We start from the raw sequence: 23,077 nt of genomic DNA, 5'->3' as shown, positions 1-23,077 counted from the left end.
GAGATGAAGAACAAATAAAAAAGAATATTGTTTAGTCCCTCAAAAGAACAACAAACGGCATCAATGCGCAACATCACAAACCAGGATACGTGTTGCTCCAGCTGCTCTATCGATATGCTTTGGACAACTTGTAGCAATAAGACCTACGAGTGGGACATGGCACACTGAGCTGCATTATGCAGATCAATTTTGCGGTCAATTTGTCTTCTTACTCATGAAAGAACGTAACCACATTTCAATGTTGCCATATTTCCCTTTGCAAATTGTATTTCTGCTAGACGAATCGTGAAAATTCTTAACTGAAAATCTCACTGATTATTCCGCTAATCTCATGCAAAAATCTGACACATTTTTAAAAAAAAATCCGCAGGTACTACATTCATGTAAAAAATTGAATCGTTTGAGTCAATTTTGCAACCTTGGAATGGAGTTACGTCCCTTTGTCCGCGAAACGACGGATTTTTCATTCGCACCGCTGTGTTGTTTTCTTTATACCTAATTACTAGTTATATCACGAAATAAATTATGTTCCTGGGTGGGAAAAAATGGCGTTTTCGTGTTTCTACTCTTGAGTAACGACTTGCAGCTTCTTCATCGGACGACGACCTCGTAATGTCTCGACCTGATTTAGTTTGGAAAACGAGGCTCCTGCACTTGTTGTGTTGCATAATTAGGAAGTGCATCGAGTAACGTAGGAAAATATCGTTATCGTTTTTAATGGGCCAGTGGGGAGGGAATATATTAGACACAACGACACATCAACGAAAAAACTTCAGAGACGCTTGCCTCAAATTTGCGACATTGCAGATTTCTTATCATATTCAGATGCCATAATGACGTTGACTCATCTACGCGCTATGGTTCTTGCTGTTTTTAAGTGGCCACTGTGAAAGCAAAGAAGAGAGATGCCAAGAAGACGCCTTTAATTTTTGCATATGCAACGCGGGCGTCCTCGGAACACGAATAGCGGCATCACGGTGTTAGCATCGTTATACGACATGTTTTTACATACATATAAATCATCGCTAAGAGAGCGGAGGAAAAACGGGAGTGCCTTCAATTTTTGAATATGCAACAAGGACGTCCTCGGAACACGAATAGTTGCATCAAGGTGTTACAATCATTATACAACGTGATTTACCTATCAATCATCGTTGCGAGGGCGGAGGAAAAGGGCGGAGCGCCTTCAATTTTTGCATATGCAACACGGACGTCCTCGGAACACGAATACTTGCGTCAAGAAGTTTACATTATGTGACGCGATTTCACCCGTAAATACTTTTTTTGGGGGTTTACACCGGATGGTATTCTCACTCATGTTCGACGATAAAAATTCGCCTAGTATCTTGCGATCTGACATCGATGAAAGAATCAATCTGACAATCAATCCCTCATCCTGGAAAGATCCCTTGAGTAACCTGACGAGAAATGCAGTCCTCTCGATGGTAAATAGAGCGTTCGAGCCGGGCGGTGCGTGGAAGTTGTTAACATCCTTTCAAGCTGTAAATCCTCCTCAGGAATATTCTCGAAATAGTTCCATTGAATAAAAAGAAAGCGAAAAGATAAGGATGTGAAAGGCCGAAGTGTTGGGATTATCGTTTTATTTCGGCGCCGAGGGACTGAAGCGAATGAGAGAAAATGAAAAGAAGACCACGAAAAACCAAGGATAAGAAGACGTAGACCGTCAGAGGGATATTTTCGCCTTCAGTTTTGTATGATACCGTGCAATACCTCTGGTGTGAAATAGTTGCATCAAGCGCCGTGGCAGGCGGGCAGCCAGCGCGAAACACGCATTGACGCCTACAAACCTAACAGGGATACTTCACGCGTTGCGCAATGCGTGAAGTATCCCTGTTAGGTTTGTAGGCGCCAGTGCGTCGCCGCTCCGCTTTGTGTTAGGCTCTAATATTTAATCTGGCGGAGTCAGCGTTATTCAACTCATGATTTTGAAATGTTTGCACATCCTGTATGGATTATTCTCATTTTAATTGATGAAAAAAAATATGTATTAAAAGAAAATATAATGTGTGTTTTGTAAATATTAAGGTGGTTCCGTATCAAACTTAATGATTTCCAAAGCACACGAATTTCTGCACAGATTTCTCATAGCCTTTTATAATCGATGGCGAAAAAGCAACAGCCAGGCGATAAAGTGTAAAGCCCGGTGATAGGAACTATAGCCGGGCTGCATAATTTTTTATCGCTTCGTATAGCCCGGCAGTATGATTTTCTCCGCATTCTGCAGCCAGCTATATGATTTTCTGTAGCCTTCTTTAGCCGGCTATAAGAATTCCTATGGTATTTTGAAACGCAGCTCTTATCGCCAATTTTTACCAGGGTTTGCATGCAACATAGTTCCATTTAGCATAAATACGTCCATATGATGTTTGTAACCACCCCCCTCCCTCCATTTTTCCCTCCCTCGATAGAGTGTCTTTCAATCTGCACCTTCAAGGGGTTTCTTTCTGTGCCTTCCGTGACGGGATGTCTCTCTGTGCCGACTTGATTGGCAGTCTATCGTGTTCTGTAATGGGGGTGACAATCTATGCCCTCTGCGGGCCGATTATTGAAATTGATAGACAAAGCGATAGACAAAGAAGACATAGGGAGTATAGAGCTTGCCTATTGGTTGAAATGAGTGGTTCCTCAAGACTAAGGGAGAAGATGATGGACTAACTATCGGGTCCTTCTTGGCTTGCCGTTACTAAATCTATTGCCTACCTATACCTTCTTTGTCCATTGCAACCACCCGCTCCCACCAATAGGATCCTTCCATATCTCTTTTGTCTTCTTTGTCTATGAATTTCAATAATCGGCCCTCTGAACTTCCCCTTGATGACGTGTCCTTCTGCCTCCCCGTTAAAATTCCTAGTTCTGCCAATGATAAGTTTTCCGAAAATTTAAAATTCGAACGTTTAAAGCTCCAATTTTGTCGCGAGGCAAAAAGTTCATATGAAAGTGATGAAAGCGGCCATTACCTACGCGTATTAGAACTTCTGCGATTCAAAAGTTCGGGGTGGACTAAGAAAATCACGCCAAAAATGTATCAAGTGCTCGTGTTTTTGCCTTAAAACACTCGGAACTGACCGCGCGGACTTGAGAAAACGTAAATCTCATTCGTCCGAGTTTGGAGCGTGGCTCTTGTAGCCGGCTTGCTGCCTGACTCACCCACGTGACCTTCAGAAATAGACGCATACACATCGAAGTTAATAGGCGCGCACTTTTTTCGCTCAACTTCCGTGCTCGCTCTAAACTTCGATTGACCATCCGGAGCCAGACAACCTGTTCCCTCGACGCACAGTGGATCGAGTCAATAGGAGAGGTCGGACAAAATTTGGAAACTTTAAACGCTTATAATTCCGTTTATACAAAACTATGAGGTTCGGAAAGTAGTTCCACCGGTTTCTTCATCAAATTGTCTTTTAGAAGCACCCCTTGAAATTTAAAATACGACGGAATAAGCCTCAAAATTTGCAGTTTTAGTCAAAAATTTCATGTCCGACCCCTCTGATTGACTCGATCCACTGTGCGTGTACGGACCGCGGCTGCCGCGCTGAGGAAAAATACCGTATGAGCCTGTAGGCGTTGCCATATCCCTCTTGTAAAATGCGAATTTTCAGAGCGACGTTACAATGTTTTCATCCAATTTTCTGAAGAATTGCTGTCGCAATTCAATCTGTAAAACATCATCTGAATTTGAAAAAAGTAAATAAATAATCATTCAACAAATGATCGTTCTCGAAAATGAATATTTTATCGGGGTAAGTTTGGCAACGCTCGACTGTCCATACGGTGTTTTTCCTTTGCACGGCATACAATGTTGAGTCCGCCCCGCTCTACCCGCCAGTGGCGTGGCGTGCTTTGCGATATATCGATTGATATGCCGTTTAAACCTATGGAAAAAAATCGATACCCAGGTTGTTTGCAGCAAACACCGTAATAATCGATTCTTTACCATAGGTTTAAATGGCATAACAATCGATACATCGCAATTCACGCCACGCCACTGCTACCCGCCTGCCTGCCTAGGGTCCGCGTTTCGAGTTGCATAAGACGCCTTTGTTGGCGTTCATCAGTCAGAGGACATCTTTTATGGAAGACAAGAAGTCTGATCTTTGAAACAATAGTCACGGTGCTACTTTTTTTTAAACATTTTTTTTATCTCCCCATAAAAGAAATCTAATCTTTCTTATTTTTGTAAAAATTAAGTTAAATAACACTATTGTAATGGACTAATTTAAAATTGATTTTGTTGTTGTTTTTAATATAATTACAATCTAATGAATAATATATATATTTATTATAACAATATTGGTGTTTCAATTTTAAATTTTTAACTAGCTTAATATTTTGTTCTCTTTATTATCACTTTCCTTTTATTTACATTACTTTGGTATACTAATTTTTGGTAGATGGTTAAAATGGTATGGTAATAGATATATTTATTTTGGTTTAGTGAAATTCGTATTTCTTATTATGTTCTATTGATTTTGATTTTATTGACATTTTTGGCTGAGTCTTGAATATCCGCGACTCTAAGGACTGGGGCTACCGCGGATACTCGAAATCCGCGAATAATCTGAAACTAATTGGTCTACATTTTGCCATTGGGAATTACTATTTCCAGCTCACTTTAGAAACAACATATGTGTCATTAGTTTCTATATGTAGGTAAGTGTTTTTAAATATGAGTTAGGTACTGTGGCCCCTAATTAAAAAATGAAGTCCAATTTCTACTTAGTAAAGGAAAGTGATCTCAAAAGCTGTATTTTAAAAGGCTCTTTTATAAAAATTGTCCAATATTAGATAGAAATGTAACTATAGTTAACGATGAATACACTACCTCGAGCGAGAGGAGTGTTTTGAGCAAACATGATTTTCGGAAGATATGTTTTAAAGAGGTTTGCACCATAGAATTGCAATTTTTTCGGGCTGCGATTTTTTCCATGTGTTTTAGAATCAGTATCGATCCGCCGGGGGACTACCGAAAAAAATCGCGGATATTCCGAATCGCGTATATTCGAGACTCTATTGTGTTTGCCTACAGATGGATACTTCTTCAATGTTAAAGTTTTCGAAGCATCTTGATTGCAGGGCAAGAATATCCCCCGATAGTCCTGGGCGAATTTGGTAAAAATAAATCGCGGATATTCCGAATCGCGTATATTCGAGACTCTGTTGTATTTGCCTACCAGTGGTTACTTCTTCAATTTAAACTTTTTCTAAGCATCTTGATTGGAGGGCAAGAATATTCCCCGATAGTCCTGGGCGAATTTAGTAAAAATAAATTGTCACGGAATCCGGCAAAGTACGCCTTAATCTGGAGACTTCCCTGTGTTACCTCTCATCTGTGGGTAGGATAGAAAATTGTAGACTTACAAAAATCGAAAATAATCTAAGTCTGGTAATAACCTGAACTATGGAACAGTCAATCCTGTAAAGGACTGCCTGCTGTCTAGAGGTTTCTGTGCCCTAGACTCGAACACGAGACACCTAGGTCATCGTCTTGGAATGCGACTAATTTTCGACATCGACACTCCTTGGAATTTTGTGTGTGAAGATTTTAGACAAAAAAGTTATCTCTGTTTCCCTTCGAAAAAATAAATGATGAGAGGAATTTTCGAAATTATTCGAGGTATGAAGTTTCGCGGTCTAGTTATTGATTGATAATTATAGAGAGGTCTGTTGAGAAGGCGACAACACAGCCGAGATAGCTGCGCGGCTGTCCTTTCCGCCGAAAGTTCAAGATCACCGCTGTTTTGATTTGTCATCGCTTCTGCTGCGATTGTTACACTTTTAACGCTGTATTCTCTAAAATACTCCGCTAGATAAGTGCTTGATACCGATGCCATTTTTTTTTTTTTTTTTTTTTTTTTTTTTTTTTTTTTTTTTTTTTTTTTTTTTTTAACGCGGTTCATTACATTGATGCTGTTTGAAGACTTATCTCGAAAAATGATTCGAGAGGAGGAATTTCAAGGAGCACAGGGTGTCCCAAGGTTAAGTACGAATATTGAAGGAGTCGATTCTTTGGGTCAAAAAAGGACGTTTTTATACTATAAATTGTTTTCCAAAATCGCTTTCCCTGGGGCCCCCATTATTCCCCTATTATTCCCCGTTAGTCTCTATTATCTCGAAATCGATGGCGAAAAAACGCAGGATACATTCTCTCAATAATTTTCAACGCTGAATCTAGAGGTACCATCAAAAATCAATTTTTGTTGCAAGAAACATTAATTTTGGCCACATTTAGAGGTTCAATACCTCTCGAAGCGAAGAGGAGGGGGAGGGAAGGGAAGGGGGAGGCGGGGATGTGAGGGGTAGGAGAGGAGGGAGTGGAGAGGGGTGTCCTACTGTCGAGAAGTGAGCATTGAGCAGAACTCGTATCGAGCTCACAATCAGCGAACACTGCGTGCATTTTCGTGAGTGTATTCGCCTTCAGTTTTAAGGTAGGCAAACCGCGAGCCTGAGCTTGTGCGTGCATTGGCAGTTGTCTCTAAGTATGAGAGTGCATCAGGCATCTTCACAAATCACCGCTTGAAGCATTGGATTTTAATATGACCATTTTGTTATGAAGGAATCCGGGTTTGCTCACACCGTACATAAAGCCGAACTTGTTTCATCCAAGAAATCACAAAATGACGATACATCATTTTCAGACTGATGCTGTGATCAGCCTAACTCTTAGCGTCGAAGCTTCACGAAAATACTTTTTCTATGTTGCCAAACTATGAACCAATGAATTTTTCTCTGAATTTTTCCAGATGTCACAAACCAAGGGACTCACTTTTTTCCTGGGCTTCCGGCTTCAGAAACTTCTCTGGGCTGATAAATTGGGCATTTCTACTTTTGTTCATGGGAAGTGTACGCCTATTTCTGGAAAATCTCATCAAGTAAGTGTCCGTCCTGGACTTGAATTTTAAAAAGAAAACAAATTCTTTGAGCAGATCAGTGTCCAGTCACTGAACAAATGAGGAAATACTAAACACGCAGGAAAAAATATTGCCCTAGGTTCGCCACAGCTAACATGATAAGGATAATAGCACACCTATATTTTTTGGCATCTCACATACCTATTAAAGTCTCTGCTCATTTTATCTCTGCTAATCGCTTTAAGTACTTCTGGGCGCTGACTTAAGTTATGATGATGTTTAAGAAGGATATTTGAAAAATAATATTCTGTTATTACACCTACAAGCTTAATTTTCTGGTTATCTCCGATAGCCAAAATGCAAAGCCACATATCTCCGTTAGCTACGATGTAGGATTTTTGTCATCATTTATTTTTTCTTTGAAAAAGTAGTCAAGATAATTTCCAATTGAAAGTTCCCAATTTTTCTCTTCTAATAGCAGAATATTCTGTATACATTTCAAGCTATGGAGTTGGCTATAGCTTCTCCTCATAAAAAAGAAAATATAGGGGTGGTAATTTTAGAATACCGCGATGAAGGAATGAGGATTCGCTCTTTGGTCATCGCTTTCAGTATTTCGCTCTAAAAATTGACAATTTTTAAGGTTAAAATTGACAAATAATACATTTGTAAAAAGTTTAAGTTGTAAAAGTTATGAAATTTTGAGAGTCGTTTTTAGCTAACATTTTTCTCTTGGAGTAGTACCTACCAGAACGTGCATTTTCTAGAAATTGACCCTCATGGATGTAATTTTATGTGGGCTCCCCTAAAAAATAATTTGAATGAAAGTGTCTTGCCAACTCATTAAATGGATTTGTCTGTCCCTTCAATCAGGTACGGGATCCGGGTCGACCCTCAGCAATGGTTCACTGTGCTGCTCGATGATGCCGCTGGAAGGCATCACCATTTCCACCCGTCTCTTATTCTTTTAATTTGTGAGTTCTGCCATTTTTCTACTATCCCCCTTTCCCATTGCCACTGAATCTTGTTCGTTTATGGTTTGGTGAATTTCTAGTCTAAAGTTCCTGCGATCTTCAAAAAAAAAAAAAAAGCCATGTTTATTGGTCACGAAACAGTGTTGCAAAGTTTATCCAAGATATCCCAGAACACCCTTCTTGGCTCTTCCGTGCTGAGGAAAAACACCGTATGAACCTTCAGGCGTTGCCACATTTCCTTTGATAAAATATGAATTCATTGGGAAAGTTGGAAATATGATTCCTCCGGTTTTGTCGGCAATGAAATCTAAAATATTTGAAAATTTCAAGGAAAAATATGCAAAACTTTCCTGAAAAATATATTATTTTATCAGGGAAAATTTTGCAACATTTGAATGTTCATACGACATTTTCCCTTAGCACGGCAGGGCTGGACTGTGCCAAATCAAGTTCGCTGAAAAACGTCGAAGGAGGGTCCATACGTTGCCAAATTTTCCCGATGAAACATGAGTTTTGAAGAAAGTTGGGAATTGATTTCCTTGAAATTCTCAGAATCATTATATTAAATTGCGCTATAAAACTTTAAAAAAGAGCTCACAGGTTTTTCCAGAAATTTGTATTTAATCGGAGGAGAGGCCACGGTCGGGTATCCATACGACGTTTTTACTCAACACTTCAGGATTGATATCCGAGCAGCGAACAGTGATATCAATAATACACTTGATGCAACTATTACAGCTCTATGGACATCCGTGTTGCATTCTAAAAATTGAAGGCGCTCTGATTACTCTAGCCTATGAAGCAGGGCACGCAGCTACACTCTGCTATCACAACTCGGAGTGGCGCGGCGGTGAGATACGTATAATATCCTTGTATCTGAAAGTGGTGGGAAAATATCCTTTCCTGTTTCGCCTCAATTTTCATTCGATAATTTCATCTTGCTTCATATTCGTACCGGCGCGGCGCGAGGCGCTCCACACACGCCGCGTGCCCTGCTTCATGGATCAGAGCGACTGGAGCTCCTTCAATTTTTGCGTATGCAACGCGCGCGTCCATAGGGTACGAATAGTTGTATCACGGAAGGCGTTATTATCACATCAGTGAATGCGTCGCCAATGTTGACTGAGATATTACCGTGAATAGCCCCGCCACGCCTTAGTTCTACCCAAGCGCCGCACAGTGGATCGAGTCAATAGGAGAGGTCAGACAAAATTTGGAAACTTTAAACGCTTATAACTCCGTTTATACAAAATTTTGAGGTTCTAAAAGTGGTTCCATTGGTTTCCTCGTAAAATTTCCTGCTAGAACCCCATTGATCTTTAAAATGTGACGAAACAAACATCAAAATTCGCAGTTTTTGTCAAAAATTTCATGTCCGACCTCTCTAATTGACTGGATCCACTGTGCGCCGTTTAAATAATCAAATTAAAATATGGGTCCATTTAAAAATGCTAATATTTAAAATTGTTTGGTTAAAAAAAACAACTTTAATCGATCGTTTTTTTAATTTTCTTCATGGGGCATAATTCCGTTAGTTGTTGTTACTCAGGAATCAAGACTGTTGAAGACACGCGCGTTATAACGTCATTAAAGGTGTCACAGGCATATGTCCCACAGGCTTTTTTCTCAGTTATTTTAGGTCAAATTGTGTTTGAAACGGAGAAGTCGAATACGGAGTGGGCCTTAGAAATCGGATTTTAGTATGGTTCCGAATTCCCGCAGCCCCCTTAGGATTTGGAAATCATATAATATGCAACGCTTTATCACAACTCATAGCTAGATCGTTGTGTCAACAACCTGTCTTAATCCCCGAGGAACAATTAAATATCAACTGATGAGTTTGTGGCCCAGAAAGAAAAAGATCGACTAAAGTTGCTTTTACAACCAAACAAATTCAAAATATTACACTTTTTTATTGGTAAAAAATGCAAATTTTGCAATGCTATTTTGTCAAAATGAGCTTTAAACTAGCTCAAGCTATAATTTTCACTGAAGGATTGTCTCATCAAAAGATTTTGTTTGGGACAGATTTGAACAAAATCCCTGCATTTTCAAAAAGGGGCACAACAATTCTCCCTCCTGGACAGGCTAGGTCAGTTCATTGATAGTGAAAAAAGGAACGGAAAAAAAGAAAAAAACATTAAAGAAAAATTGAGCAAGAATATAAAATTTCGGTCTATTTTGTAGACTTTCATTTTTTTGTTTCCTGCGAAATTTTCTACTAAAACTATTCTCCCTCGATATTTAAATCACGAGGGCCCTCGACAAGTATAGATCTGTGGGAGTGATTCTCTTGCCAATACGACGGTATTTCGGTATTGGCTGCAAGAAATGCCATAAGATGTCTTATACAGGGTACTTGTCGCTTAGGTGTCTACGTGTCTATTAATTAGGAAATAAATAAGCCACTATCTAAAAATCGCAACAACCTCTCTTCGTCTGCCTGTACCTATTTGCAGGGCCGGATTTACCTTCTTGCCGCCCATGGGCCGGATTTACCTTCTTGCCGCCCATGGGCCGCCTGTATTTTGCCGCCCCATCTCATTCGTTTTGAAACATCCATAGAAACCACCAGGTGAACGTTCCGGAGGAGGAGGGGTACATAAGACGCGTTTACTCGCGTTTGGCACATTTTTTGTGAAAGCCCTGTCAACACTATCAGAAGTTCACGGAACTTTGCTCGAAAATTAAGTTCCGTAGACCTATCTCTGTTTGGACGATGCCTTTCATTTATGAGAAAAGAACGAAAAAATTATGAATAAGAATAAATATGAGTGTGGTCTAATGATCTTAATTTCCGCCACCGCGCCAACCGCACTGTGTTTGGCGAATTGCGTGAAGTACCCCTACAGTCTTGTAGGCGCCATGCGTTTAACGCTGACCGCTGCTGACCAAGTGACCGCACTGTTATTGACGCAATGCGTGAAGTATTCGTGCAGTCTTGTAGGCACCATGAGTTTCACGCCAACCGCTGCTGACCACACTATACGTTTGACGCAATGCGTGAATTATTCATGGAGTCTGGTAGGCGCTAATATGTGTTGCATGCTGACCGGTGCGCCGATAAGGATTCTCCTTTCCATCTCAAGTTCTCGCCATCATTGCTCTCTGCGCCGCGCCGCTCCAGGCCAAATTGCGTGTTTGGTTTCTCTCTCAACTAGACTAATGAAAGGCGCTGTCTCTTGTATCACTGAAAGACGAACAAATTAGAAATTACTATAGTTTAACTCTCAGGATATGAGAGATTTTTTCGCCTCTCCTCATTTATGATTTTTTTTCTAAATCAGATTTTTTTCTTAATACCTACATTTGAAAAAATTGCAACATTTGCGGCCTTCTAAATTTGCCGTCATGGGCCGCGGCCCATGTGGCCACCCCCTTAATCCGGCCCTGCCTATTTGTAAGTTAGCTTGCAATTTTTAAGCAGACTCTAAACCATATCAAACAGATTCCGGTGCCGTTGAAAACGAACATTTCTTCATAAATGTGCTCATTCCCTTATGTCTTGTGTTTCAGTTACCAGTGTCCCTGTCATGTTCTGTTTACTCATTGAAAAAGGGTTACACCAGGTGAGTTTGGTTTGTTTCCTTGTTCTCCATTGAATCAGGACGCGCGAAAACCGCTTATGTCCATTTTTCCAGTCTTCGGTTTTTTTGAGTTGAATACTTTTCGGAGTTAGATGCAACCACGAAAGTGGCGTTAATACACGTCTCCGGGTTAAGTTAATCCCGAAACGAGTACTTTCATCACTTTTATGGTTGTATCAACTTTTTAAAAGTATTAGCAACTCAAAAAAAAAACTGAATTACTGGAAAAATGGACTTCAGCTGTTTTCGCACGTCCCGATTCCATTTCATTCTATCATTTCTATTATTTCATTCTTTTATTGATCCAATCGCACGTAGTGTCAGGACTATCTCCGTCCGACATCGCTTTCAAAAATTAACCTGATGTAAAATTCACCTTAAAACTGGTCTTAGTTTACGGCATTTGAGACTCCTCGACAGTTTTTTTTTTAATTTATTTTTGTTTTATAAAAGTGTTGTCGCACGTCCTCGTCACGTCTTTAAAAAGTAACAAAAATTCTTGGAAGGGGTCCGCTGGAATTTGTGCGATGACTTCGGATATGAACGTTGTAAGGTTGCATATCCATCTTTTTGAAGGCAATTTTTGCGCCAGAGAACCTTTTATCCTCTATTGCTCTATAGTTATTAGTCCTTCCAAGACATTACCATGTGACTTAGTGGATTGTTAATTGGACGTATTTCTGCCAAACGGAACTATTTGCATCATAACGTGAGCCCTGTTATGCATATTTTCTTATGGGTCTCAGGGCTCATGTCGTAATGCATATAGTTCCGTTTGGCAGAAATACGTCCAATTCATTCCTTTGCGAAATTAAATTATCGGAATTACTGATTAGGAATTCACTTACTTGTAATTTTTTACACCTCAACCGTTTTAACCGACATCACCTTCTTACCTATCGAAGCATCCAAAATTTTCTTCATCTATTCCCGCCACTGACGGGTAGCCGGTTAAAGAATGAATTAACGAGCTCTAATTTTTATTGCTGAATCCCAATAGGTTGCCGTCATAGGTGTGTTCACGTAATATTTGATCTAATTCATTACTTTCAATGTCTATGATCCGTTTTAGAGTGCTGTCTTAGGAGTACCTGATTTAACTCACGTTGTCTCTCTTTCAGGAGGTGATTCCAAATCGAGTCGGAATGACAGCTCATGTCGTGAACCTGATGGTTTTAGTTTTGACGCCGATAGTGGCTCTGCAGCTCTACCCATCCTACTTCAGCTTGGGTAAGTAGGTAATAAACGAACCGTATACTGCCGCACTGAGGAAGAACGCCGTATGACCAACAGGCGTTGCGAAATTTCCTTCGATAAAATGCAAATTTATTTGGAAAGTTGGACATTTTTTTCTTCCAATTTTTCAGAGATTTCGGTCACAATCCAATCTAAAATCAGAAAATGTTAAGAGAAAAATATGTGTGAGTAACTTTCTTTCCAGATAATTTTTTTTATCAGGGGAAATTCGGCAACATTTGAATGTTCATACGGCATTTATCCTCAGCACTGATGCGTAGGGATTAAGCTATACGAACCGTTTATGACGTTTTTCTCCACATCATATGTTATGTCATTCTCTTTTCTACTAATGGACAGCATTTCCTAAATGTATACTGAGTGATGGTCTTGTCATTTTATTCAATCGAAATTTTTGGAAAAGAAACTTATGCGCCAGGATTGCAATGCTACGCGAACTCCTTAGATTTTTTTATTTCGTTTTATAAAAAACAGAATGCCTATCCCTCTTGGTCGGTGTGTTTTCATTGTTTAGTGAACTAATTTGGAGTTTTCAGCGTCACGAATTTACGACGTCACAAACCGAAGATTGTGATTCTCCAGTCCAGTCATCGATTACCTGCGTGAATTCATTAAAAAAGGAGTACTGAAAAAGTAGAAAAGAAAAGAACTCCAAGTTCTTCGAAAAAAAATTTTCAGTGACACTTTTACGAAACCAAGAAAAATTAAAGGATTGATTTACCTTGAGACAGAAAAGGGGGAGGGGTCGGATGGTTATTTTTCTTAACGTGATATGTAGGTAAAATAGAATCTTCACATGGTCTCGACAGTCAATGGAGCCACCAGTGCTTTCAGTAGTTGATCATCATGTGAAGTTATCTAGTTATTCTTTCATTTTAAATTCAACTGATTAAATAATCTAGAGTTTTGACTCATTACCCATTGGTATTCATTTATGTTTATAGTTAAAGAATTATAATGCTCATTAATTAAAGAAAAATGATGACACTGTAAAATTCAATGCTTGCATGTTTTTTTTTTCCATTCATTTCAGTGGGTGCATCCGTGGTGTGTTTTGCATACTCAGTGATTTTTCTCAAGTTGTGGTCTTACGTTCACGTTAACTCATGGTGTCGCGAAGATTATCAGCTGAACACCGTCAACAAAACCAATGTACGGCGTCAAAGTTTGTCCGTCAACAAATATGGTGAGCATGCTTTTCCTTCTTCCGAATTTTCAATTACGTTGGAGAACTATACGAGCTGCAAAAAAATTAATACAATCGCTTCCTCCTATACTTTTTCACGTATGATATGAAGATATACACAGTCAGCGATGAAGCTTCTTACCTACAACGTGCCCACAACGTAGGCGAGGGAAGTAAGAAAAAATGGTCGTTCGTTTGAGCCGTTATCGCTCGGTATTTTTAATAATTAATATGGTCCATTGGAAGGTCCCTTCATTTCGTCGGATATGCAATACGATTTCAGTATCGTTAAAATAGTTGCTGTGGGCTGATCATTGAAATTGATAGACAAAGCGATAGACATAGGGAGAATGGAGCGATCATATTGCTTGAAATGTTTGGTTCCTATAGACTAAAGGAGACAATTATGGACTAATTATCGGGTCTCTCGTGGGTTGCCGTTAGCTAATCTATTATCTACCTCCTTTGTCCATTACAACTACCCGCTTCCGCCAACAAGATCTCTCCATATATCTTTTGCTTCTTTGTCTATAGCTTTGTCTATCAATTCCAATAATCGGCCCGCTGGACAGCAAAACAAACTGCTACGCTGCTTGCATATTGACACGCATCAGCCCATCGCGGGGCGCTCTTAATAAGATTTTCGGGTCACGGATCAGCGAACGCACTTAAAACTCCTTCAATTTGTCGAGTATGCAATTTGATCTCCGGGGAGTTAAAATAGTTGCTCGGGGTCGCCGTTGGATCGAACTGAGGCGTTGGAATAGGGCGCTTAGCACTTCGGTCTGCCGAGCCACGAATCAGCAGACTCGTTGCAAGTAGGCACCCTCCTTTATTGGGTCCATAATGTTGGGCCCCTAATTACTAACCCTTAGTTTTTTTTTTTTTTTTTTTTTTTTTTTTTCACATTTTTTCTCGCCGGAAGCAGGAGAGCGGCACCACAAAAATAAACAGGATGACCCTGGTCATGCGGCTCCAAATATTGTGAATATTAGTCACATTCTATCCAAAAAAATTCGCACGTGTGGAAATTTCAAAAATGTACAAATTGAGGGGCTTGGAGGACAAGGCGCATAAGCACAGTTTTTGCTATTTCGAGAAATACGTGTTGGAAGTTTTGAAATTTCATGGTTCCTTATGGCGCGGCGGAAAGACTGACTTTTTGATGCTTAAAAGTCGGAATTTGGGGGCAAATGTTTCACAGAATTTGCATTACGACTGGTTTCACTTGAAATTATTCATATCTAAATTTTTTCAGAAACTGCACTTATGCACCTTAAACTCTAATTTCCTTAATAATGTATGAGCACCGCGTTCAATAAGATGGGTGGTTCATTTTTGAGCCATTCGATTGGTCGGAGAAATACACGTTTCACGACATCATTAATTCGAAGACGGTATTAATGATAGAATCAAAATCTTTGATGATTTTAAGAGTTAAGTTGACTGAAAAATACATTCCGCGCAAAAAGAACCCCTTCAAAACTTTCTGCTTCACCTACCTACTTATCACTGTCGATTTTTTCTCTACCTACCTGAGTAACCAGCCCTGATTTGTCATCTACCTCCTTGATTTCCAGCTTTGTCAAATGGGAAGAAGCCACCGATTAGTCCACCATCCCTCAACTCCCTGGTGCACTACCCTCAAAATTTGAACATCCGAGATATTTCCTACTTCATTTTGGCACCAACCCTATGCTATGAACTGAATTTTCCTCGAACGGATCGTATACGCAAAAGGTAAGTTAGGTAGTTTTTTTTTTCTTTTAAGTTCACGAAAGAAACTTCTCAAGGTTTATGATGCCTTTGCCTGTATTGTATAAGACGATTCAGGGTTGAGCTCAAAGCTTTAGGAAGCTCTTTTTTTGGCCAAAACAAGACTTTTTCGAACGATGTAAAATTTCCTAAAAAAAAAAAAAAATAAATAAATAAAAAATATCCACTTACGTGACAAAATTTGAGAGAAAACTTAGATGGAAACACTTTAGGAGCGTTCATGAATCTATAAGCGTGTAAGATAACTCTGTCACAATGTAAGCGCTCTATACACTTATTTTACCTATCTCAAAAGTAGAAAAAGGAAAAACCCATTCCTTACACTCTCTCATTTCACAGCCACGCGGGGGGGGGGGGGAGGTGTGGGAGGAGAAGGAGGAAGAGGAGGAGGAGGAGGAGGAGGAGGGGTGTGGTTAATACTACAGAAATGTATATATTTATCACTTGACGGTTGGTTCTCTTCGATCTCATCTCCCTCCTCCTGCAAATACATTTTTCCTTTTTATAATTATAAAAAATGGACACCTGGAGCACTTAAAATTACGTCCAAGGATATTCACTTTCATCACTGTAAACGCTATCACGATGTCATAAAAACAGATTTATTGCTGAAATTTACGGGGATCGTAGCTTCGGAGGTGAGAAGATTTTGGTAAAAAAATTGTTCGCAAGAAGATCCGATTTTGGCTCGAAGAATAGATTCCTGAAATCCTTGCAATTAACCCCTTGTCACACGGAAGTGTTGAGTTTTTTGAAAATTACTTCGTGATGGTCTTAGGGAAAAAACCAAATACGTGCACAAAGCGCATAGCGTTACGACGAGAAGGGTACCGAAAACCCTCCCTTATTTCTTTCGGCTCATTGGGCTGATGACTAGCTTAGCAATAACTTCAAAGCGCCTTCACTATTTTGTCTATGCAACGAAGACATCCAAAGAGCAAGAATAGTTGCATTCGAGTTCCGAGTGAAGGCGCTCTGCTTTTGAACTTCCGCTCTTGAAATTCTCTTGTTTGCGTCTTCATTCGCCGCCTGGTAAAAGAGCGAAATAAAGATTATGTAGCATCACGTCCATGATATTAGACTCCATGCTCACCCTTGATATATTTGCCTGCTCATCTCGTCCAAGATCTTGGACTCCATGCTCATCGCTAAACTTCTCTCTTCTTTGCTTGAGCATGGAGTCCAATAGCAATCAGACATCTCTTGGTCTTAAAGTTCATCATGATAGAAAATCGTATACTTCTCTTATCTAATCTAACTTAAACTAACCTAACCTAACCTAACCAATGCAAAATTTTTTTAAGAAAAAACACTTTTTTCGTCTTCATTTCACAAAAATTGTCTTAATAATTTTTTGGACCACATGCTCGCGTTTTGTCAAAAAATACCTGTATCACACAATTTTGGACGCTATGCTCACTTCGATTTTTCTAAAAAATTATCCCTCATTAAAGTGAGCATGGAGTCCAAGATCTTGGACGTGATGAGCAACCGAATATCATATAGCTGAGCATGGAGTCCAATATCATGGACGCGATGCTACATTACCGCTCACTTCGATTTTTCGAAAAAATCATCCCTAGTTAAAGTGAGCATGGAGTCCAAGATCTTGGACGTGATGAGCAACCGAACATTATTTAGGGGATCATGGAGTCCAATATCATGGACGCGATGCTACAATACCGAAATAAAAAGCATACACTGAAACGCAGAAACTTCTGTTACATGAAAACTTCTGTCTTCTACGTAAGTACATAAGAGAATTTGGGGTTTTCCTTAATTTTGTATTCTGTTTCGTAGATTCCTGGTGAAACGCGTTCTGGAATTACTGGTGGGTATGCAGGTGATGGCTAGCCTCTTCCAACAGTGGATCATTCCTTGTGTTAAAAATTCTCTCATTCCGTTTTCGGTAAGTTTTTGTTTTTCCGAGTTTGGCACAATGTTTGTATTGAGATCGTCTCTTCAGACATAGATTATCATTTTGAGGAACCCGTAAAGTATGGAGGAGCTTAATTTTTTTTTTTTTTTTTTTTTTTTTTTTTGGGAGGGGGGCAATACTGCTCCAGAACCACAGATATGATATGAATCCTTGAAGATGTAGGAGGTTTTGGATCATTCTAATTCTAATTGTGATATCATGCTTGATAATTACCCTGGTAAAAATTGGCAGTAGAATGTGTGTTCCAAAATACTATAGACCTAAAGCCGGCTGTAAGATTTCCAATAGCTTCTGTAGCCGGCTGTAAGATTTCCAATAGCTTCTGTAGCCGGCTGTACAATTTTATAGCCTTTTATAGCCGATGGCGATTAAGCAACAGCCAGACGATAAAGTTTATGCTAAACGTTACTAAATACGGATACTAGGACTTAGTTAGTTTTTGGACTACCGCTCTCTTTTTGTGCCGTAGTATCTTGATTTATTTTGAGAGGAAAGCTCCGTATATTTGAAGGATGACTGTCATTCTTAATATGTTGGAGCGCCTTCAATATCTTATGATACTGTGCAATACCTGTGGTGTGAAATAGTTGCTTCAGACGCCGTGGCACGCTGCGGCGCGGCGGGCGAGCAGGGAGCTCCAAATGCCCATTGGCGCCTACAAACCTAACAGAGATACTTCACGCATTGCGCAATGCGTGAAGTATCCCTGTTAGGTTTGTAGGCGCCAGTGCGTCGCGTCGCCGCTCCGCTTTGTGTTAGGCTCTAATATTTAATCTCGCGGAGTCAGCGTTTTTCAACTCATGATTTTGAAATGTTTGCACACTCTGTATGGACTATTCTCATTTTAATTGATGAAAAAAAAAATATGTTTTAAAGGAAAATATAATGTGTGTTCTGTAAATATTAAGGTAGTTCCGTATCAAACTTAATGATTTCCAAAGCACACGAATTTCTACCCAATTTCTTATAGCCTTTTATAGCTAACGGCGATAAAGGGTAAAGCCCGGCGATAGGAACTATAGCCCGACTGTATACTTTTTTTATAGCTTCGTAAAGCCCGGCTATATAATTCGCTCCGCTTTCTACAGCCAGCTATATGATTTTAATAGCCTTCTTTAGTCGGCTATAAGAACTCCTATGGTATTTTGAAACGCGGCTCCTATCGCCAATTTTTACCAGGGATATCAATATATCTATACTTCAACAAATCTACATTAAAAATAAAAAGTCCTTTCACAAGTAAGAATAATTTTCAAGACTTCTAATTTTTCAGAACATGGATGTCGCAAAAGCAACTGAACGACTTTTGAAACTTGCAGTAAGTGCCCATTTTATTTATTAAACATTCCTCTTCTGTTCTTTATTTATTCTTATAAATGATGAGATCAACTTAACTTTCTATCATGATGCCCAGGTAGCAAAGTGCAACGAAAATATTATAATTAAAGTGCAATGTGATTTCAATACCATTGTAATTTTTTTACCATTAAATTGCAATATTTTTACATCATTTAGTCGATTTATGTCAATTTTGAACAATCAAAAAAATGAGTTCCATGCATCAGAAAGATAGGCAATATGCAATGCGCATTGCGCAATGAAAAATAACAACTTATTTCAATTTTATTGCAATAAGTTTCGATAAATGGGGCCCCTTCAAATAGGAGCTAGGCAACATACACAACACTGAATTGCAATATTGTTTCTATGTAATTGCTATTTATTGCAATCCGTGCTTTATGGGATGAGAGTCAAATTAATTTTGACGATGCCTCAGAGCTGCTACGAGCTGCTAGACTAAAAGGGCAGCCGCAATCACAAGAATATTTCATTCAGTTAAAATGGAGGTGATGAAACAAAAATCTGCTAAAAATGCAATTTTAAATAATGATGAATAAGAGAAAGTATCTTAGTTTTTAAATATATATGCCCCCACGAAAGGAAATTTAGCACGGTAAAGGAAAAAAAGAGAATTTCACGATTTTGAAAAATTAATGGTTTTGCTTTTTGCTGGGAAAATATTTTTCAACGTGTATTTGCCCCCCCCCCCCCCCCCCCCCATAATAATCTATCTTCAATTGAGAACTTAATTTTTCCAGATTCCAAACCATCTATTATGGTTGATATTCTTTTATCTGATGTTCCACTCAGCATTGAATGTGGTTGGAGAATTACTTCATTTTGCAGACCGTAACTTTTACTCCGACTGGTGGAATGCAAATAACATCGACACATTCTGGAGGAACTGGAATTTCCCCGTTCATCAATGGGCTGTCAGGTATGAACTCATTTCTCTACCTTTCATTTATGATGGTTTACGTTTCTACCAATTGGATATTATGATCACATTTTTTCCTCTTGCTGACAGAACTTTATTATTAATTTAAAACACACCTCCTTGTGAGAATACATTGTGCCAAAAATTGGAGGGAAGAAATTAAAATTAATTCAATACTTGAAAAATAAAATTTAGGTGCATGGAGGAGGTTAGCGCTTCAATTGGCTGAGTAAGAAATAAACATTTTTAATCTCACATTATGTGTAAATATATTAGTAAGATATGAATTTAAGTGTGTCCATTTTCCAGGCATTTGTACTGTCCACTCCTGAAATTGGGATTCAAGAGAGGTTCTGCGACATTTTTTGTTTTCTTCACGAGTGCATTTTTCCACGAATACATGGTCTCTGTTCCACTACGCACTTTCAAAGTCTATGCCTTCATGGGCATGATGTTCCAGGTAATAAAATCTTAGATTCTTTGCTAAACTCTTGATATAATTGAGGAGCTTTTGAGCAGATGCGATATTTATTTTCAACAATTTCTGTCCCAAAAATTTTGCATTATTCTATTGATTATAATTCTGCAACAAGAACTCCATGAAACTTTAGTGAGCCGAAAGTACACCTAGTCTAATTTTAAGCTTCTAAAAATACTTTTATTCCACTTACACTTTTTCTAAACCCCAAGCATTAGTTAATCAACTTATGCTGACATTCATGCCTACTTTGATATAAATCATAATTAAAGAAATGTGGAAATTTTAGGACTCGCAATGGACCACTAGGCAAGGTACGAATTTAAGCAATCTGATACATGTTTCTTAACCAGAATTTCACGTAGAACACGATTCACATTATGAAAATTACCGAAATCAATTTCTAACGAAGATATTAACGTTTTTATTTCGCACTGATTACGAGGAATTTGAACTGCCCGCTCACAAGAAACTCAAAGCTCTACGTGAGTCAAATCGCGCACTACAACGGTTTCAGCAAGCTTCTCAATCAAGCAATGTTCATTTTCCACCATGTGTTGTTCAAACTATTGGTAATTTGCTATAGCTAAGCCAAAGTGTCAAGATTGAAGTTGAAGATTTTTACATCGCAGAGACTGTCATGATAAACATTTAGCGCGCGATGTGAATCACGTAGAGCATTGAGTTTTCATGAGCGGGTGGTTTGAATTCACGCATCAAGAATCATTAAATATCTTCGTCAGGAGTTGATTTTGGTAATTTTCGTTGTGCGTATCGTGTTCTACGTGAAATTTTGATTGAGAAACATGTATCAGAATGCTGAAATTCGTACCTTGTCTAGTGGTCCATTAGAAGATAAAGAAGAAGATTTAAATGGTGATAAAACAAAGAGTAAAAAACAAGGAAAGTCTATTCAAATTAAGACTGAATAGAAATCGCTAGAATTAAAAAAAAAAAAAAAAAAAAAACTTTTTGGTCGAAATGGGCCAAAAATTAGGTAAGCAAGGTTTTGAATTTTTAATTTTAGCGATAATAGTTTAATTTAGAAGATACCTGCTAGTGATGAAGTATTGTCTTACATGAAAAGCTCTACTTTTAGGCTGGATGGAGAATAAAGCCACTTTAAAATTGCAAATTTGGGGAATTTGACAATACATTTGATTTCTGTTCCCTCTTTTGTTTGTTTGTTTCTTTCACTTATGATCATGCTAACTCACTTCTTATTTTTTCCTGGTTCATTTTACAGATACCTCTTTCAGTCTTGTGTCATAAAATTGAGAAGAAATTCGGGCCGCCATGGGGAAATATCATCGTCTGGTCCTCATTAATAATGAGCCATCCCTTGTGCATAATGACCTACTATCACGATTACATCATAACGCATTTCGGAAAACGGTTGTTGGAAGAATTCAGCTCACTTTGAATTTAGCGTTTTTCTCTCTTGTTTTAATCCCGCATTGTAAATAATTGTTAATTATTTTTAAATATTTTTTAAAACATTTTAATACATAAAAAAAGTGTATGTAAGAAGAAATCGGCACTTACATGTGTGATGATAACTAAAACAAATCGTACCTGCAAAAATTCAGTTCCTTTGAGTGTATTTTATGGAATCAGTTTGATCAAATGTTTTACGTTTTATAGGAGTAGCATACAGAAATACTTGAGTGTAAATTTACAATCTATGTGAATGGTGGTCTTAGTTGAATAAGAATGAGATTTGAAAAGCCACGGTGATCATTAAAATGTCCATGTAAAATATGATGGTACAGAAAACAAATATTTGATGATCTTTGCTCATTTTCTATATGATACTAATGTCATTTGAAAAAAAAAATAAACTTAGGAAAACAAATTATAGATTATGTTAGTTCATTCAGAACTTTTGTAGTCATACCTACACTGTGATACCTAATTTGAACATTTTACGAGGGTATTGTAATGATTATGAAGAATGAAATAGGAGCTGAAGGAAAAATGTTAATTTTCAGATTTGAAAATTTCATTAAAACTTGAACGAAGTGAGTAGTCCTGTTAAACCAAAATTGGAAATTATTTTAAAGCTTAATGATTGCTCAGCACAAAAAATTATGGTGTTCAAACCACCTTTTCTACTTACGATGGACTTTTTTACATTGGGATGGAGCTGAAACATTCCATTAGCACACAGCATGCCATTAGCGTACATTTTTGCTTAAAACAGGAGATTTTGATCCAGTAACGTTAAATGAGACATAGGAGGGGAATGGGAAAGAGAAAAATGGCATACATCATCAAATTATAATCTTCCTCCTATTTCATCCGTTGGTTTTCTATTTTAACCACATTCATTTTAAAAAATTTTAGCCTGTTTTAAATGTTTATTTTCTTGTGAGATATTTTTTATGTACCGTTTTCAAGACTGTTTAGACGTTTTTATGCTTGTTTGTACAGAGTTATAGAAATCTAAGTAAGAAAATTATTTTTGAAATTTAAAATTTTAAACACATTGTAGGTGTATTAAGATTGAATCTCAAATGTTCCAAAATGTGTGTTATCAAGGATATTTTGTAAAATTTTAGAAGTTTCCTTGGATAAAGTACCTTTTTCAAGTACATGATATTTGTTGTTGAGCATTGTTTTCACTCGCAAAACGCTGAAATTAAAGAGTGCACAAGCCGATCAAAATTTTCCGCAGCTGAACTTAGTAGCCTAAATTGTTTGAAGGTGGTTGAAAATTGCTTGAAAGTTTAA

At 38.3% G+C, this 23,077-nt stretch overlaps 1 protein-coding gene across 1 annotated transcript; it reads left to right on the top strand.

Annotated features, from left to right (window-relative positions):
- Positions 1-6,761: 6,761 nt before the first annotated feature.
- Positions 6,762-22,943, top strand: LOC109033927 (diacylglycerol O-acyltransferase 1; the record flags this gene model as incomplete). Its single annotated transcript, XM_072305979.1, is given in 11 exon segments — positions 6,762-6,890; positions 7,743-7,843; positions 11,360-11,412; positions 12,552-12,660; positions 13,721-13,873; positions 15,454-15,613; positions 17,450-17,558; positions 18,862-18,906; positions 19,688-19,866; positions 20,176-20,326; positions 21,591-22,943. Coding segments are annotated over 11 exon segments (1,366 nt in total), but the record flags the coding sequence as incomplete, so codon positions are not given.
- Between the last annotated feature and the right edge of the window lie 134 nt (positions 22,944-23,077).

This window comes from Bemisia tabaci, unplaced genomic scaffold (assembly GCF_918797505.1).
Source record: "Bemisia tabaci unplaced genomic scaffold, PGI_BMITA_v3".
In the NCBI taxonomy this organism is placed as follows: domain Eukaryota; kingdom Metazoa; phylum Arthropoda; class Insecta; order Hemiptera; family Aleyrodidae; genus Bemisia; species Bemisia tabaci.
Note: the sequence above shows the minus strand (reverse complement) of the source record. Positions and strands in the feature narration are given on the sequence as shown.